At 41.4% G+C, this 18,314-nt stretch overlaps 1 protein-coding gene across 1 annotated transcript in view; it reads right to left on the reverse strand.

Moving 5' to 3' along the window:
* The window catches only part of HNRNPLL (heterogeneous nuclear ribonucleoprotein L like), a 40,331-nt gene that overhangs the window by 12,112 nt on the left and 9,905 nt on the right, over positions 1-18,314 (reverse strand). Inside the window, exons 2-7 of the mRNA XM_048842250.2 lie at positions 15,434-15,552; positions 14,406-14,643; positions 11,188-11,273; positions 8,923-9,019; positions 8,767-8,839; positions 4,459-4,530 (exon numbers count right to left, since the gene is read on the reverse strand). Of these exons, the coding sequence (XP_048698207.1) occupies positions 4,459-4,530; positions 8,767-8,839; positions 8,923-9,019; positions 11,188-11,273; positions 14,406-14,643; positions 15,434-15,552 (685 nt within the window). The remainder of the gene's footprint in view (positions 1-4,458; positions 4,531-8,766; positions 8,840-8,922; positions 9,020-11,187; positions 11,274-14,405; positions 14,644-15,433; positions 15,553-18,314) is intronic.

Below are 18,314 nucleotides of genomic sequence, written 5' to 3' on the forward strand. Positions count from 1 at the left end.
GCAGGATACAGCAGGCAGTTATGACCACGGGGATATTTTTCTCATGGAGGGCCAATCTTGTGAGTAAGCAACGCCAGCGTTCCTTCAATCTACCAAAAGCACATTCAACTGTCATTCTGCACCTGCTAAGCTGGTAGTTGAATTTTAACTTGGTGCTGTTAAAGTGGCCAGTGTACACCTGAGCCAGGTGAGGAACTGGTAGGCTGGGTCTCCCAGGATTGTTAATGGCATTTCAATATTGTCAATGGTAATCTGCCAGTCAGGAAAGAATATCCCTGACATTGCTTTCTGAACAGTCCGGTGTTCTTAAAGATGTGTCATGCACGTTCCCTTACCAGCCAACACTCTCATCAGTGGAACGTCTCCAGTGATCCACCAATGCTTGCATAACCATACAGAAGTAGCCTTTTTTATTGATGTACTCTGTAGCAGGGTAGACTGGTGCCAAAACACGGATCTGCAGGCCTCCTATGACTCCACTGCAGTTTGGGAGTCCAGTGCTGCAAATCCATCCACTATGTGCAGCGCATTGCCAAGAGTCATAGAATCACAGAATATCAGGGTTGGAAGGGACCTCAGGAGGTCATCTAGTCCAACCCCCTGCTCAAAGCAGGACTGATCCCCAATTAAATCATCACAGCCAGGGCTTTGTCAAGCCTGACCTTAAAAACTTCTAAGGAAGAAGATTCCACCACCTCCCTAGGTAATGCATTCCAGTGTTTCATCACCCTCCTAGTGAAAAGTTTTTCCTAATATCCAACCTAAACCTCTCCCACTGCAACTTGAGACCAGTACTCCTTGTCCTGTCCTCTTCTACCATTGAGAACAGTCTAGATCCATCCTCTTTGGAAACCCCTATCAAGTAGTTGAAAGCAGCTATCAAATCCCCCCTCATTCTTCTCTTCCGCAGACTAAACTATCCCAGTTCCCTCAGCCTCTCCTCATAACTCATGTGTTCCAGTCCCCTAACAATTTTTGTTGCCCTCCACTGGACTCTTTCCAATTTTTCCACATCCTTCTTGCAGTGTGGGGCCCAAAACTGGACACAGTACTCCAGATGAGGCCTCACCAATGTCGAATAGAGGGGAACGATCATGTCCCTCAATCTGCTGGCAATGCCCCTACTTATACAGCCCAAAATGCCATTGGCCTTCTTGGCAACAAGGGCACACTGTTGACTCATATCCAGCTTCTCGTCCACTGTAACCCCTAGGTCCTTTTCTGCAGAACTGCTGTCTAGCCATTTGGTCCCTAGTCTGTAGCAGTGCATGGGATTCTTCCGTCCTAAGTGCAGGACTCTGCACTTGTCCTTGTTGAACCTCATCAGATTTCTTTTGGCCCAATCCTCTAATTTGTCTAGGGCCCTCTGTATCCTATCCCTACCCTCCAGCGTATCTACCTCTCCTCCCAGTTTAGTGTCATCTGCAAACTTGCTGAGGGTGCAATCCACACCATCCTCCAGATCATTAATGAGGCTATTGAACAAAACCGGCTCCAGGACTGACCCTTGGGGCACTCCGCTTGATACCGGCTGCCAACTAGACATGGAGCCATTGATCACTACCTGTTGAGCCCGACAATCTAGCCAGCTTTCTATCCACCTTATCGTCCATTTATCCAGCCCATACTTCTTTAACTTACTGGCAAGAATACTGTGGGATACCGTGTCAAAAGCTTTGCTAAAGTCAAGGAACAACACGTCCACCGCTTTCCCCTCATCCACAGCGCCAGTTATCTCGTCACAGAAGGCAATTAGATTAGTCAGGCATGACTTGCCCTTGGTGAATCCATGCTGACTGTTCCTGATCACTTTCCTCTCCTCTAAGTGCTTCAGAATTGATTCCTTGAGGACCTGCTCCATAATTTTTCCAGGGACTGAGGTGAGGCTGACTGGCCTGTAGTTTCCAGGATCCTCCTTCTTCCCTTTTTTAAAGATGGGCACTACATTAGCCTTTTTCCAGTCATCTGGGACCTCCCCCGATTGCCATGAGTTTTCAAAGATAACGGCCAATGGCTCTGCAATCACATCCGCCAACTCCTTTAGCACTCTCGGTTCACCGGGGGAAGGAGCAGTCCTGCGTAGCAGTAGACAATTAATGGCTCTGCAGACTTTCCTGACAATGGCCCCCACGATGGATTTTTCAACTCCAAAATGATTTCCCACTGACTGGTAGCAATCCAACATTGCAGGTTTCCATAGTCCAATTACCACTTGCTTCTCCACTGTCAGCACAGCTCTCACAGTGATGTCCTTGTGCTGGAGGGGCTGGGGCAGTCTCAGCACACAGACCAAGGAATATGGCTTCACGCATCCGAAAGGTCTGCAGCCACTGCTCATCGTCCCAAACCTGCATTAAGATGCGATCCCACCAGTCAATGTTTTTTTCTTGGGCCCAGAAGTGATACTCATCATCTGCAGCTGCTCCATGAACTGGTTCTTGCTAGCTATATCTCACAGCAACTTGTCCTCTGTGAAATCGTTCTGTTCCCTGCTCATTCAGTTCCTTCTTGTGACTCTGCAAATACCAGAAAATTGTGCATCCTGTCCTTGCAATGCTCATGACAAAGTGCTGCTCTGTGCAAGCTCCATGATTCTGTCAGAGATGGTGGACAGTGAGGAAGGCCACACAGATTTGTGGGAATTTTAAAAAAGGCGTGAAAAATCAGGGACATAGATGACATCATGAGAAAGGTGCATGCTGGACAGTTGACCTCTTGCTCCCAGTCACGCTTGCTAACTTGTTTCTGCCCCACAATGCTTGCCAGAAGTTCACAAAGACAGAGTGCTGGAGGTGGCGAGCTGCACAATGGGATACCAACCCATGGTGCATTGCACTGGGTAATGCCACAAGCACTCCTAGTGAGTAAGTGCAGTGCTAACACAAGGAGCCAAGTTTGCATGCACACAAGTGATATACTACAGTGGCTTTATAAAAAGTTTGTAGTGCAGATATGGCCTAAGTCTGTGAACAGTTTAGTTTTCTCCCAGGCAGGAGATATGATACAAGGAGCCTACCCTGCAGTCTGGCCCACTGAGAGCAGAAACCAGAGGAGCAAAATGTTCAAAAAATCACATATGAACTTAGCAGAAAGAGGACTTTGTTTTCCAAGGGTGGGAAAATTTTCTTTGAGAGGAGAAAGGGGACTCAGCTAAGTTGGGTGGGCATGTTTGTATCCCTTTTTTCCTCACCCTAACAGTGAACAGCAAATGGAAGTAGTGGGAATTCAAGGCTTGAAGGTCCCTGGGAGAAAGTTAACCTGTATTGTACTGTACAATACATCTGCATAGGAAAAAGCAATACAAAATGCACTGACTTTTGGAGATTAAGATGACCAAAAAAATAAATAAAAACTTAACTTGCATGTGAGACTTATGTAACATTTCAGAAATCCAAGCAAGATCTCTGCCTTCAGACCACTAAAGATGATGAAGATGGACTACATATGTTGGGGTACAGAATACTAGATACCCTAATAGAACTGAGTTCACTTGCTGACTGAACCTTGTAACAGCGATAGCAATAATTCCAAAGCTCTTCCCCAGAGGTATTAATGACATACTACCAATTGCAGACAAACAACAACAAGATGGATAATTAGAAGTGAAACAACAACCGCAACTAGTAGCTTTGAATGAAGGTCTCAAAAAGCTCCAAAGATTTTCCTGTAACTATTTCAGGTAACACACACTGTCTACAGGTATCAGTTACTAAGTTGTACTGTGCTGTCTAGAAAAAAAAAAATCTTGGTGCAGATATTTATCTCCTTGTCACTGTCTAGCGTGGTGGCAACTTACAGAGGATATTGTTCAAGGGATAAATTTGAACTGGGAAGCAAACAAAAAACAAAAACAAAAAACCAAAAAACAACCCTTTTCCCTAAAAGAAGGGTTCCAGGTGCAAAACACAACAGGTTTTGTCATATCACAAGCATCACGAACAACACATGGATTGACACTGGCACCTATGCAACAGCAGTACTGAAACTGAAGAAGCTTAGAGAGGTATAAAATTATGTAGACCATACTTCAATGCCAGCAGTTCTCAAACTGTGGGTTGGGACCTTCTCTGAAAGGGGTTGCCAGGGCTGGCTTAGACTTGTTGGGGTCTGTGGCTGAAGCCCAAACCCCACTGCCTAGGGCCAAAGCCTGAGGGCTTCTGCCCTAGGCAGCCGGGTTCAGGTTGCAGGCCCCTTCCCTGTGGCTGATGCCCTTGAACTTCAGCTTTGGGCCCCCCCCGCCCGGAGTGGTGGGGCTTGGGCTCTGGCCCCCGCACAGGGCAGTGGGGCTTGGAGAAGCTCAGGCTTCAGTCCCCCCTCCTGGGGTCGTGAAGTAATTTTTGTTGTCAGAGGGGGGTCACGGTGCCATGAAGTTTGAGAACCCTGTAACCTATAAATATCTGTAATTCCACCATAAAAAACCTAAAAGCCATGAACCACCTGTCACCCCATGTAACTTACCATAGCCATCATGTCTAAATGATGAAGGGTGTTCTCCCAAAATGGCTTGCCTCTGGCGGCCCTTCCCTCTGTCTAATATACAGAAAAAAAGCAGTTTTAACAAACAGACAAGTACACAATAATTCTCAAATTAAGATATTAGTTTCATCTAACAAGTGGAAAAAAGTAATTTGATTCACGGTTAACTTAAAAAATTACCCATTCAAATCAGTTTTTAAACACAAGCTGTCATCAGAGGACACCAGAATTAGGAAGAGGTTGTCTGCCTAACAAATTCCACTTAAGTTGAGGTGTTTTCTTTTTTTTTTTTTTTTTGGCAAAGAGAAGGTACAGACACTTTAAGTTTATGGGACTACTTGAAAATTTTCCGAAAGCGACATCACACACTACGAGAGGTAACACTTTAGAGTAGGGTTCACCTATGCATGTCCTAAAACAAGTTTTAGATACAGAACTTTTGAAAGACAGTACCTGAATCCTACTATTAGCTTCAACAGCAACACATTTTCAAAGTGGGCTTCTTTCAAGAAGTTTCAGCATAAGCCAACAACAACCTGTATTACATGGTTTCACAATCAGTAAACAGAGAGCATTACATATGCGTACATTATATTTACATGAACACCTCCTGGGAGTGCTGAAAGGATTGTGCATTACTGCATTATTCATGCTCCGTCACAGGTTCTATTTCAATTGCTGTAAAATGTCAGAATAATGCACTTCCACAATGGACAGTCCTTTGAGCAAACCTGGTTTATATAACAATCTAAAGGTAAGCAAGGGGTCAACATTACTGGATGGAAGCAGTGCACCACTTTCACAAGGGTTATTTCTAATTAGTGACTGCTGCGTACTGGAAAAATGCGAACTCCCAAGTTCACGTTTGGTAAGCAGCAGTTAATTTTAAAGAACATTTCTCACAGTGTTTTGTTGATAAGCCACTTCTTGAAGTGCCATATTCAAAGATGTGGTGAAATGTTTAAGTTTGCTATAATTATTATTATATTTAAATATGACTGAATGATGGAAATTGACTCTCCAGCCCACTACAATTAGAGTTTTCCCCGAGTAATTTGAACTGCTGATATGATAGCATACAATGGGAGATGAGAAATTGTGTGATTTCCACCTAAGATGTTGAGGATAGGTTCCTAACTAGATGATTACTTTGTCCATAAAAATCAAGGGAGGATGACGAATGCTCCCACACAGCTCTTTGGCCTATAGAAAGCCCCTGTGAAATAAGACCTCTTTCGGAGAGCAGAGATGAAAATTTAAGTTTAAAATCTCAGCCTGTAGTTCTACTCTCTTGGACCTATGCAGATTAACTGTTACAGTGGCTAGCTGTTAAAGAGCTCTATCTTTAATAGAGGGAATGCCTAGGAAGCAAATGTGAAAGGGGTCAGTCCCCTGTTGGCCAGAAGGAAAAGACATCTCTCCTCAACCAGTCACCTGATGACAACATACATGCAACTCAAGAATGTACTCCCCTCAGATTTGCAGATATTCCTTAGAAAGCCTGCATAAGTGGAGAAAACTCTTGAGGAAGGAAAAAAAAAAACAGCTTGTGACCATACAGGACTAGAAATAGTTCATTCTTAAGAACAGAAGCAGGAAAATGTGTTCTCTGTACCCTAAAACAGACAGACGTGAGGTGGAATCCTGGGTCCACTGAAAGCAGTGGCAAAACTCTCACGGACTTTGGTGGGACCAGGATTTCAACAATGGTGCTCAAATGCTGTTTAGATGGAACTGAAAGAGAAGCTGAAATGACAGAAACTAGCTTTGAAACAATAGTCTAGGTCTTCTGAGAATTTCAGAAGAGACTGGAGGTACCTCAACCTACAAGGGAACCAAGGAATAAATGCTAGGTCTCTTGAGAACTTTTATTGCTGTGGAGTACACAGTGGCAAGGCAAGCCTCAGAATGAAGTTCCCTGGGGATAAGATCTTGTTTGCTGAAGCTAGAATCTTGGAGTCTGGGTACATCAAGTTCAAAGTTCACATAGCGCCATCAGAACTTCAGGAAGAGGAATGGCCTGAAGAGTGCATGTGGAACAGTTGGCATGTTACATGAAGTATGGAGAGGAAATGCTGGGATAATTGCTAGGGTTACGGGCAGTAACTCCTCTATATGCCTGCTTCACCGGATAAAAACTAGCTCAGGGAGGTAGAGTTCAGCTATTTGTGTACTCCCCTATATATTACTTTCTAGATCAAGGGATGTGTGCAACAGAAAGAGAAAAATAACACTACAAAGGGACAGCTGGATAGTACAGATCTAATTCCCTTTCCTCTTACATCAGGGGTTCTCAGACTTTTGTACTGGTGACCGCTTTTACATACCAAGCCTCCGAGTGCGACCCCCCCTTATACATTAAAAACACTTTTTTATATATTTAACACCATTATAAATGCTGGAGGCAAAGCGGGATTTGGGGTGGAGGCTGACAGCTCACAACTCCCCATGTAATAACCTTGCGACACCCTGAGTTGACCCCCAGTTTGAGAACCCCTGTCTTACATGGTGTAAGGGATGTAAGTATCAATATGTAGATGACAAAGATATTAAAGCAACTGAACTAAAAAAAAAAGGAGGAGTGAGAAACAGATTTGTGCATTTTTTAGGCCAGAGTTATGCTGGAGAGAAGTTTCTCATCTCCCACTGTTTCATTTCCTGGAGGAACCCTGGTCCATACAGTCATATCTGTTTGTAACATAATTACGTAAAATAAAGGTTGTCATATTTGAGACTAGATGCCATAAAAGCAGCTGTAATATAAATTGCAATGGTTAAGAAACTGACAATCCACTTAATCTTTCAGGTTTTTTCATCCCTGCAGTTTCTTTGCTGTCAGTTTCTAAACATTTTTCTCAATTTTAATTTTCTTTAATACTTCCTGACTTCTTAAGAGTGAGTTTCTGAATTATGGTTCAAATATTGAAATTCTACCATCAACCAATACTGTAGCTCCCTTGTTAACCTTTTACAAGAACTTCATTTTGAAAATCCAAAACCTGCATTTTTAATTATACAACAGTTTTACAAGCCAAACCACTCCTGATAACACCCAACATTTCTACAAAAATGTAAGTTTGAGAGTGCATCTCAGAGAGAAGTCAAAGCCCTCGCTTTCATATTTCAGACTTTGAAGATACTCTACCTTGGTTAGACATGTTATGTTTCCACCTCCATGTTATTATGCACTCCTAGATTTCTAAAGATTACATTATAGAAAAACTATTATTGTATACAAATTACTGAACACTGAACAGTTACAAAAAGAGAATACTTTAAATACTTTACAGAAGTCAGGCTACACAGCAATTTGTCTTTTACATTTTTAGTCATATTTTCGCTATTAAGCGGTAAGCTCTGACTAGTTTTCACAGTTAAGAACCTAAGAGACAAGTTACACATGCACCACGTGTGCACCTCCTTGCTTCAAATACTTAAAATGTAATATACCTGAGGGAGCTTGTTTAATATTGTATTATTAATCCCAGGTAACTACAGACAAATCCTTCAGTTTACTTACTATGAGACAATTTACACTGTAAAGACTGACTACAGTTGTCTTAAATACAGCAAGGAATAAAATAAGAGTATTACAACAATGTAGATGAGATCAACAAGAAATTTGGGATTTACCATTTTATGGAGGTTCTTAAATGTTGCAATTGTAATTAAGGGAAATAAGACCAATATACATGAAAACTTGAACAGAATGGGTACAGTCTACCATGGTATTCATCCCCGGCAAATCTGAAGTACCTTAAGTGTCCTCCTTTAAAAACTTGGGGTGGTGGTGCATGTAGTATGCAGACAAGGTGAATTGCGAGTCTGAGGTTTTCAGAGGGCTTTTTGCTGATGCCGATGCAGTGCATGATGAAGTGTAGAGTCAGCCTGCTGGAGTCCTCTATCCTTCTTAATGCCTTGTCCAACATAGGGGAAAAAGTCCTTTCCATAGAGAAGCAGTGTGCAAGTTTGTAGTTTGTAAGGAATAGTCTGTATCAGTTTCCTCTCCTCCAAAGAGTGAGAGCTGCTTGGAGAAATGCAAGTCCTTGTACTGCGAACATGCTTGCATGTGTGGGCTCCTTGTTGCACTAAATAGCTCATTGTACACCAGTAGGGGGCACTAATGTTCAATGTTACTTTGTTCCTGGATTACATGTTGGCCTTTGCAAGACAGCCTTCATCAGCAACGGCTTGTTTGAAATGACTATTGCATTACATAAGCTAACCATGTATAAAGTAGTGTCATTGGCACAGTCAAACACTTACAGCTATAACATATAAAAAACCTACCTCGTCTGCCCAGATACGGTTTAGTGTAGTCCCAACTATCATTGTCGTTTCTAATGACATTAAGTCGAGTTGGCTGTTAAAATTTAAACACAGGGTAAGTCTTGAACTTATGCACTTCATCAGTAAAATAGTTAACAGAGAAGATCTGAGCATTACCCTTGCATATTCAATTTTTAGTGTACAGCATCCTGCATATATATCTGCTCCATTGAGTGCTGCTTTAGCCTTCTGAGCACAGAGAACTGATTCAAACATAAATCTTGTTAAGGATTTTTTTGTTTTTAAATAAAGATTTGTTTTCCCCCCTCCAAAATAATGAAGCAATCCAAGACATTTTAGAGCAGCCTACAGTTACTTTGTTAGGAATAAATGAGAGATCTAAACAGTCACACTAGTTTAAAACCGCTGAAAAGCACTGGGAGTCCAAGTTCTCAGCTGCAGCCAGAGCCATAGGATACCTGCCTTTGAAGTGTATGTAGCCCAGGTTGAGCTGTTTCATAATTTAAGCATAGACTCATTCTGCTTACAGTCTATGCAGGTTCAGTGAAAGCCTTAGTTTATTCACACATGTCTCTCCGTGCTGAGAGCTTATCCAACTTCTAAATGGTGGACACCCTACAGCTCAGAGTGAAAATGGAAGTGGCCATGTCAGCTGATATTCTAAGACAGGGGTGGGCAAACTTTTTGGCCCGAGGGCCACATCTGGGTGGGGAAATTGCATGCAGGGCCATGAATGTAGGGCTGGGGTAGGGGGTTAGGGTGTGGGAGAGGGTGCAGGAGGGGGCTCAGGGCAGGGGTGCAGGAGGGCTGCAGCAGGGGTTCGGGTGCAAGCTCCAGCCGCTCCTGGAAGTGGCCGGCACCATGTCCCTGTGGCCCCTGGGGGGTGGAGGACGGATGGGACAGCGGGCTGCCCTCACCTGCAGGTACCTCCCCTGAAGCTCCCACTGGCGGCGGCTCCCTGTTCCCAGCCAATGGGAGCTGTGGGGGGGGGGGGGGGGGGAAGAGGGCGGTCCCTGCAAGCGAAGGCAGCGCACAGAGCCCTCCCCCCACCCCCAGGGGCTGTGGTGCTGGCTGCTTCTGGGACAACGCAGGACTTGCAATCCTGTGGGTTGGATCCAAAGCCCTGATGGCCTGGATCCTGTCCACGGGCCATAGTTTCCCCACCCCCGTTCTAAGAGCTTGTCTCCATGAACATGTAATTTATGGCAAGCTAGGCGTCAATCTACCCTGCCACACACCAACTGTCCCTTGTGGACCCTGCTTATGCACCTTAACAGTTTGTTAATGCACGTCAGCAGGGTTCACATAGACAAGCAGTCTGTGACAGGCTATTGCACGGTAGATTCACACCCTAGCTTGCTGCAAACTAAATGTGTAGGCAAGCCTAAAACGTCAGGCTTACTACACACTAATCAGAGTATGTGGATGTAGCACGTTACCGACAAATATGGCGAATGACTGTGCCATGGTAAGTAAGGACAAGGTTCAAACTAAACCCTTGAACAAGAAGACTGGAATCGGTATCTCCTCTTAGCACTACTAAAACCAGGCCTGGAAGGTAGGGTCTGGACACACAAGAACTATCACCCTAGCATGGAAGGAACTGAGGATATAAAATGGGAAAGAGTCGAGTAGTCCATCACTCCCAAGAAAAATTCTACCACTGAACCAGGGAAAAGAAGTTTGAGAGAGACTTCTTGTGTTTGGATTTGTTAGTCAAACTTTGTGCTTGTAGATGGACAAGCAAGAGACCCCAAATGGACATTTTTGACAACAGACACTGTATTTGTGGCCTGAGATTAAAGAGAAATTTGCTTTAACTTCACTGCCCTGTAGTGGACATGACACCCTCCAAGGCAAGTGTCCCTGCAATATGCTAGGCTCAATACATGGGGGAAAAAAAATAATATTCTTTACATATTTTGAGATTTTAGTTTTCTGGAGACTAGCACAAGAGCATACAAAATGCCTGCAGAGACCAAGGGGATGGCTTATGTCAGGGTGTCCCCTTCTTCCACAACCCCTGTACTCAGTGGTCTGCTGTACCAGACGGCCTAGATTCAGCAGCACCCAGCACAGCAGACCATACAGTTTGCAGCATCTTTTTAATGGGGAAAACCATGAAACTGACTTTACACAATATGCTACCAAATGCACAAAAATGATTAGCCTGTAACATTCATCTTAGGGGTCACTTTTAGCACAGAATATACAAACAATGAACAAAGATGCGATTTAAAAGTGGTAATATTTTGGAGCAGATCTATCTGCTGCATACAGTGGAAATGACAAAGCATCTTGAATCTAATAATTCTCAAATTTGTAGAGCTCAAGATTAATGTAAAATCTTGATGATATATGCATGCTTAAGTCTCATCTGCAGCTGAGAACATACAAATATTAGTGTTAATAAAAGGATATTCAACCATTGCTTGTATTCCATTTCTCTTGAATATAACAATACGTTGCACTTTCCCAACAGGGTTGCACACAGTATACAAGACATCCTATAAATGAAGAAGAAAAGTTATTTTAAAGAGACATTTCAAGTTTGACATTTTTATGAAGGTTCACAAGTGTTCTACAGGACTTCGAGGTGTATGCATGTGTACATGGAGTAACTTTCACCGTATCAGCATTTAAATCTCAAAGAAGGATAACCCCAGTTATTTATCAAATTATGGCTACTTTACATGTATATTAAGAAATGTTAATCTTAAAAGATGATGATTTTTCCTTATATTGTTGTATCACAATCAAAAAACAGTCAGCTCCCTCAAAGGAAGATTTAGAAATTGAAAGCAGACAAATACATAACCTCTTAACCAGGGGCTCTCAAACTGGGGGTTGCAAACCCACAGGAGGTCACGAGCTGTCAGCTTCGTGCCCACGTTAAATTAAATTAAGATTAACTTAAATTTAAAATCCCTGTTTTTAATTTATAAGGGGGGTGTCGCACTCAGAGGCATGCTGTGTGAAAGGGTTCGCCAATACAAAAAGTTTAAGAATCACTAAAGGAAGCATTCACACAAGTATTAGGCTTCACTCCAGGATACAGCTCAGGCCACAAAAGTAGAACTCCTTTCTCTCTATGCCATATCTCTGGATAATGTCATCTGCAAACAAATTCGTGACTCGGATCGATCTCTCTCTCTCTACCCCACATCTTCCTTCTTCTGTGCAAACTACAATTTCATCTCAGCCTGACTTTCTAATATCTCCTAATGGAGACACAGACATCCGTTTAAACTCAGCATGGCTAATACAGAGCTCCTAATCCCACCCCCAAACGCCCTCCTCACTACCTCCTTTCTCAATCACTGTGGACACCACCACCATGCTGGCCTGCCACTCAGCCCTATAGCCTGTGCCTCATGTTCAACGCAGACTTCTCTCTAGGTCCTCACATCCAGCCTGTGTCTCAATCATGCCAATTCTTTATGCATTTCATCTCTAAAATCTGGCCTTACTTATCCATTCACACAGCGAAAACTCTCATCTTGACGGCTGCAACCTCCTTCTCTCTGGCCTTGACAAATGCAACCTAGCCCTTTTGACATCTATTCAGAATACTTCTGGAAAGATTTTCCTAGCTATTGTTTTGACTGTGCCATCACTCTTCACATCCCTCCACTGGCTCCTTCTTCTCTATCACATCAAACATAAGCTGCTTTGCCTTCACTTTCAAGGCTCTTTACAGTCTATCCCCATCCTATCATCTCTCATTTGCTGTTGAGATGTCAACTTCCATTACTGATCGGCCCCTCGTTAAATTTTCAAACAAGCACCTTCATGCTTTCTCCCATGCTGCCCCTAATGTCCAGGACGAGCTCCCTATAAACACCTGCAAAATTAACTCATTATCCTCCTTCAAAACTCTCCTCTGCTGTGATGTCCATAAAAAACTTGATCATGGTTAGGCTGTTGGTGTGTTGAGTCCTCTGCCCGCCAGATTCAGTTTCCTTGTACTCCCCTCCCCCGCCCCGGTAGTCCCTTGTTTTATACTTGGATCGTAAACTCTTGGGACATGGACCATATTTTTGTTGTGTGTTTGTACAGCACTTAGCACAATGGGTCTGGGGTCCTGGTCTATGAATAGGGCTCCGAGGCACTATGATAATACTAGTAATAAATTTATTCACCCAAACCAAAGTATTTGCAGGTGGCCCTCCTGTCCTATCACTGGATGCAGAGAAAACCTTTGACTGCAAGAATTATGTTTTTGTAGTGCTATAGCACATGGCATTCAAAGTTTAATTCATAATTTATAAAAGCCACATTTTCAGCCCCAGCCTTTGAGAGTAGTGCTGAATGATGAAAAGGACTTGAATTTCATCTCCAGAAAGGGGAAAGATACAAGTAAGAGAGCACCTTGTATTTCCACTACTCTTCGCATGAGAAGCTGTACCCAGGCCAGTGCAATATGCAACATGTCAAAGTATCAAAAGTAAAGAGGGATGTTTTATGCAATGACAAATTGTGACATCACAAAACCCACACAATCTGTTGCCTTGGTTTCTAACCTAGCAGATCAACTGATGGCCAGAAAATAAGCCAGTTAAATAGTGAGAGAACACCCATGATCAAGACTCCAGGTTCTCATCCCCTGTAATGGGAATAAAGAGAAAGTGGGATTTTTTTTAGAATAATACACTTGAATATGAAGGTCTGATATATGTTCAAGTAGTTGTAACTTTTAAATTAAGTTTTAGTAATCATCGATGGATCACTCGATGATTGCTTCTGAAGCATATGGCATTGGCCATTGTCAGAAGACAGGATACTGGGCTAGACAGACCATTGATCTGACCCACTGTGGCTGTTCTTATGATTTTAGTAGATTGCCTGCTAGGGTTAAGTGTAGAGCTCACAAAACAGAAGTCTTCAAAGATACTGCATAATAGCTGTGCTCATCCCATCATGCTTCAAAAGTGTTATGCAATGTCTGAAGGGTTCAGTAGCCAGAATTCTGAAATATTAAGTTGCTATATACTTTTGTAATGTCTTTCAGAAACTATTACTTTAACAAGGGGAATGTCATTCAGCTTTTAAGCCATTAGGAATATTTGTGATTGAGAGAGTTCTGTTGGACTGTTTTCTGCTCATACTAACTTGCTCTGATAAAATATTAATAGTTGTCTTGAGCAAATATTACTAAAAATGTACTATGTACTTAGAGCATATTAACTGCTAGCAAGTTTTATGAGTGCACAAGCAAGAGGCAGCTAGTTTTAGGGGAAAAGGGCAAGGTTATCAATGAAAAAAAAAAATCAATTAAAAAGGAGTGCCAAATACTCCTGACTCCAATTAGTCAAACCTGTAAATCAGACTGTTTTACTTTCTGCAAGCATAACCAATGTTTTGGATATACAGAACAGGGTCTTATAAACTGTACCTTCATACAAATGGATGAATCCTAAGTACTGGTTGCATCTCTGGACAAGTCTGATATGTACATGCTTAACTTGAATTCACTGTTGTAACAAAAAATACACCAAAACTGACTGCATATTAGAAAGCTTAAATGGATACCCATAATTCTTCTGACTCACATAAATACATTACATAATTATAACAATAAAGGGTATGCACTGGAAGTGAAGTTGAGAGGTTTTTTAAAAAAATTTAAAGAAACATACCACTGTAATTGGGTAGAGAGGATTTTGAATTGATAATAGGAGAACTTTGTTTCCACCTGATGGATCATCCGTGTTCCCTGGCCGAGTGATCCTTTTGCTTGTAGAATAGTTGAAAAAAGCTTGCTGTCCAGCAATATACACTGGCTCATCTGCTGCAAATGTCACACACTTCTTGGCACTTTCTATGTTTTCAAATTCCACCAAAGCCTGGCGTTTAAATGGCATCATCATGACATAGCTGGTCAGTAGAAAAACACAGAATAAGTTCTCCTGATATGCTTTTTCTTAAGATGGCTTGCCATAAATGGAACAATGATAATTTTTAAAAAAATTCCCTAGTGTAAGACAAATGGTCTCCCTTCATAAGTTAGTAACTTTCATTCCATTCCCTAAACCAATTCATGTAACTATAATTATAAAGTACGTTTTTACAAAAAAGTTAAACAATTTATCAGTAAGTTAGATAAGCAACAAGCAGTGTTTTCAGAATATAAAGAGTTAAATATTAGTCTACTAACGCTTGTAATGTTCACAACTAGCTGATATGAATCATATACTAGCCCTGCTAGAACTATAACTAGCTGAAGATTTTACTTCCAAAACAAATGTTTTTAAACTGTAGCTAGTAAAAGGTCATGGATGGTCAAGTGAAAATTGCAAAAAGAGATCAAAGCTTTGACACAGTATCAGAGTGCGAAAAACCTATAACTCTAGCATAACTATTCTTATAGCTAACTATTGAAAGTCTGACTGCAGACATGCAGCGTTGAATGTACAGTAACGAGACTTTATTTGATTAGCCATCTTGTGTATAGAAAGTACCATGCCCGCAGTTAGAGACATTGCCAAGAAGTTCAGTGTTCCTGTGCTAGTGACTTAATTATTGATAAAAATGGCCATTTTGAGATTAGGGATGTCATTACAAGTCTAGCAGCTCATTTAGCTTTGTTCTCAAAAGCAATCTTACCACCAAAGCTCCCAACCTGCCTTAAGCCACCAGAGACATGGTTTTACTACAGTCAACATACCATATGGTTCCAAATTTTTCAAGAGCCTCCACAAGGTCCGCTTCTACGACTGATTCACAGAGTCCTCGGACATGGACAACAGGAGAAACAGAAACTTTGTGATGACTTCCACCCACATCCTAACAAAAGCACAAAAATTTTCTAGTTTATTCCAGAACTTAAAACACAGCTATAATTAACCATGTGTAAATAAATGTCTGACCTCCCCCCAGCAAAAGTGCCTCCATCCACAAGATCTAACAAGTCAATTTCTCTCTCTCACACACACACGCACAGAGAATCAAGCGAGTCAGAGCAAGCATGTTGCTGAGTTGGGTATTGATGTTCCCTTAAAATTAACCAGCTAACCAAGCCTCCAGTTTCCAAGTTTGGTCACCTGCATTAGTAAGACCTTGTCTATACAAGGAAGCGAACCATAGATTACAAAAGATTTCTACTGTGGAATAAACTCTCCTCAACTGCGGAGGAAAATTATTTGGATGCAAGCACAGATAAGCCTGAACAACTTTTTTTTTTTTTAAATATTCTTCCAATCTAGTTTAAGCCAATTTTTGTTGGTGATATGCAGAGAGGACAAGGGGGACTGAGAAGATCCATTACTGAAATCTGAACCACTGTGGGTCATTTTCCTACTGTAGACAGGATCTGAGTTTCAACAGCATTTTCTCACACTACACAGGAAGAAAAGCAATTAATTGACTACAGGCCCTGTATTTTATGTGATTATGCACTTTCCTCACATCACTGAGGGCTACATCAGCACTTAATCAGAATTACACCTAAGGAGTCAGCACTTAAATAACCCCCAAATTTTTATGTATTTTATATCCTATTTTCTGATCCTAGGGGGCATTTGTACACACCTCTGTGATTAACTACTTTAAAAAGATTCAGTATCAAGGGGCAGCCGTGTTAGTCTGTATCCACAAAAACAACAGGGAGTCCAGTGGCATCTTAAAGACTAACAGATTTATTTGGGCATAAGCTTTCATTAGTCTTTAAGGTGCCACAAGACTCCGTTGTTTTTAAAAAGATTTAGTATCTCAATGACACAGCATAACTCCCACAGTGAAGATTTTCAGAGCTTAACGTTATCAAAGAATTTCATTACTCAATCAATTCCTTCACTACCATCCCCCACAAACGGCCTGCATTGAGAACGGTATATGCCAGGTCATTAGCACAAAAACATGCAGGTTTCCTTTAAGCACTATCACCATGTTTATGCATGACTGAATAGCTCAGGTGCTAATTTTTAGTTAATCTTTCCCTGTGCATCCTTGAAATAAGAACAAGGATGGTAAATTTCAGCCCAAAGACAAAGAAGATGAATAAACCGAAGAAGGAACAGACATTGAAAGATCCAAAAATAGCAGGAAAAATTAGATATTAAAGGCATACTAAATAAGTTGTGACACAAACAGCTGTTGTGGTCAACTCCTACCACACTACAGATTAGTGCAACGTCAAGTTAACCAATATAATTTTAACCAGGTCTGTTTTGTGGAAATATATCCATGCAAAAGTGTAATGTCTTCCAATTATGGTGTAGATGCCTTGACCTGGGGTCCTCAAGCCCCCTCAGGATAAGCAATTAATAAAGAGTTTTGCATAAATTAGCTTCCAAGATTGTCTTTCTTATAGTTCAAGAAGTCCTTATCTTCCCTTCCTACAATGTTTTTTTGAGCCTGCAAATTCAAGGACATTGACTGCAAGTTTAAAATAGATGTGGGTTTACAGTGGATTATTTACTTATTTGTAGGTGTGCAGTAACTACATTGAACATGAGTTTCTTGCAAAAGCAAGATTTGTTATTTCTCTTTAAATCCAGAGTTCTCCCCTTTGAACAACTGATTTTTGAGGCGTTAGTAATATTTCCAAGATTACTGTCCTCAATATCTGCAATTACAAACTGAAAATGGCTTTGACACTGAAATCCTTATAAGCAACCTCAGAATTTGCAAACTCTGGACAGCCAGTGAGTAAATTACTTTGTAATCTTAGTTTTAGTTGCAGATTGTTGTAGATACTTGAAGGATTATATTGTTTTAAACTGCAACATGTGTTTCTTGAAGACGAGTGGTGGTGGCCATTGTGGGGAAGAGCACTAATCATATTTGCATAAATCACTACAACAATTTCCTGAATTAAATCCAGTATCTTTGAGGTCTAAAGCGATAGATATAAAATTAAACAGAAAATTATTATGCTTTCAGCTGCAGGCATTTAAAGATTGTGGAGCACTGAGGGAAATACACAGTAGTTTCTATTTTCCTCTTATTCTGTTCTTTCTTCTGTTCTCTCCTGCTGGTTGGTAGCAAATCTAGTTCTACTCCAGTCATGGACAGCACCACCGTACACAAAAACAATGAAAAAATATTTCCATGGATAATCATTGAAATTACAGATAGGCAAAGGAAAAAAATGCCACCTGACAATTTTTTAGAGTTTGATTTAAGGAGATTTACTTTCTATATTTTAAACACAAGATGTTGGCAATTTGTGTTTTAAGGGTTATAAAGCTTTAACTTTTAAAATCTCAATGTCTGACATTATTGTCTACACCTCATAAGTTTGCACAAATGTGAAAATTTAAAATAGATAAAAATAAAATGCTTAAAAATCATCATCATTATCTGCCAAAAATAAAAACCAGCTTCTGCCAAGCCTAATTATATCAGTGTGCTCAGAAGGCCAGCTGCGTCACAGAGACCCAGCCAGTCAGCACCTCATTCAGTCTGACAATGACTCTGGGCAGCCAAAGTTATCTCCTGCAGACATCCCTATTTTGGTTAGCCCAAGTGGCTCCCAAAACACAAGTTCCCCCTTATCCAGTGTCACACGGGAAGACCAACCTCTTGCAGATGGAGCTGAAGGTTTG

Source organism: Caretta caretta, chromosome 3 (assembly GCF_965140235.1).
Source record: "Caretta caretta isolate rCarCar2 chromosome 3, rCarCar1.hap1, whole genome shotgun sequence".
Taxonomy (NCBI): domain Eukaryota; kingdom Metazoa; phylum Chordata; order Testudines; family Cheloniidae; genus Caretta; species Caretta caretta.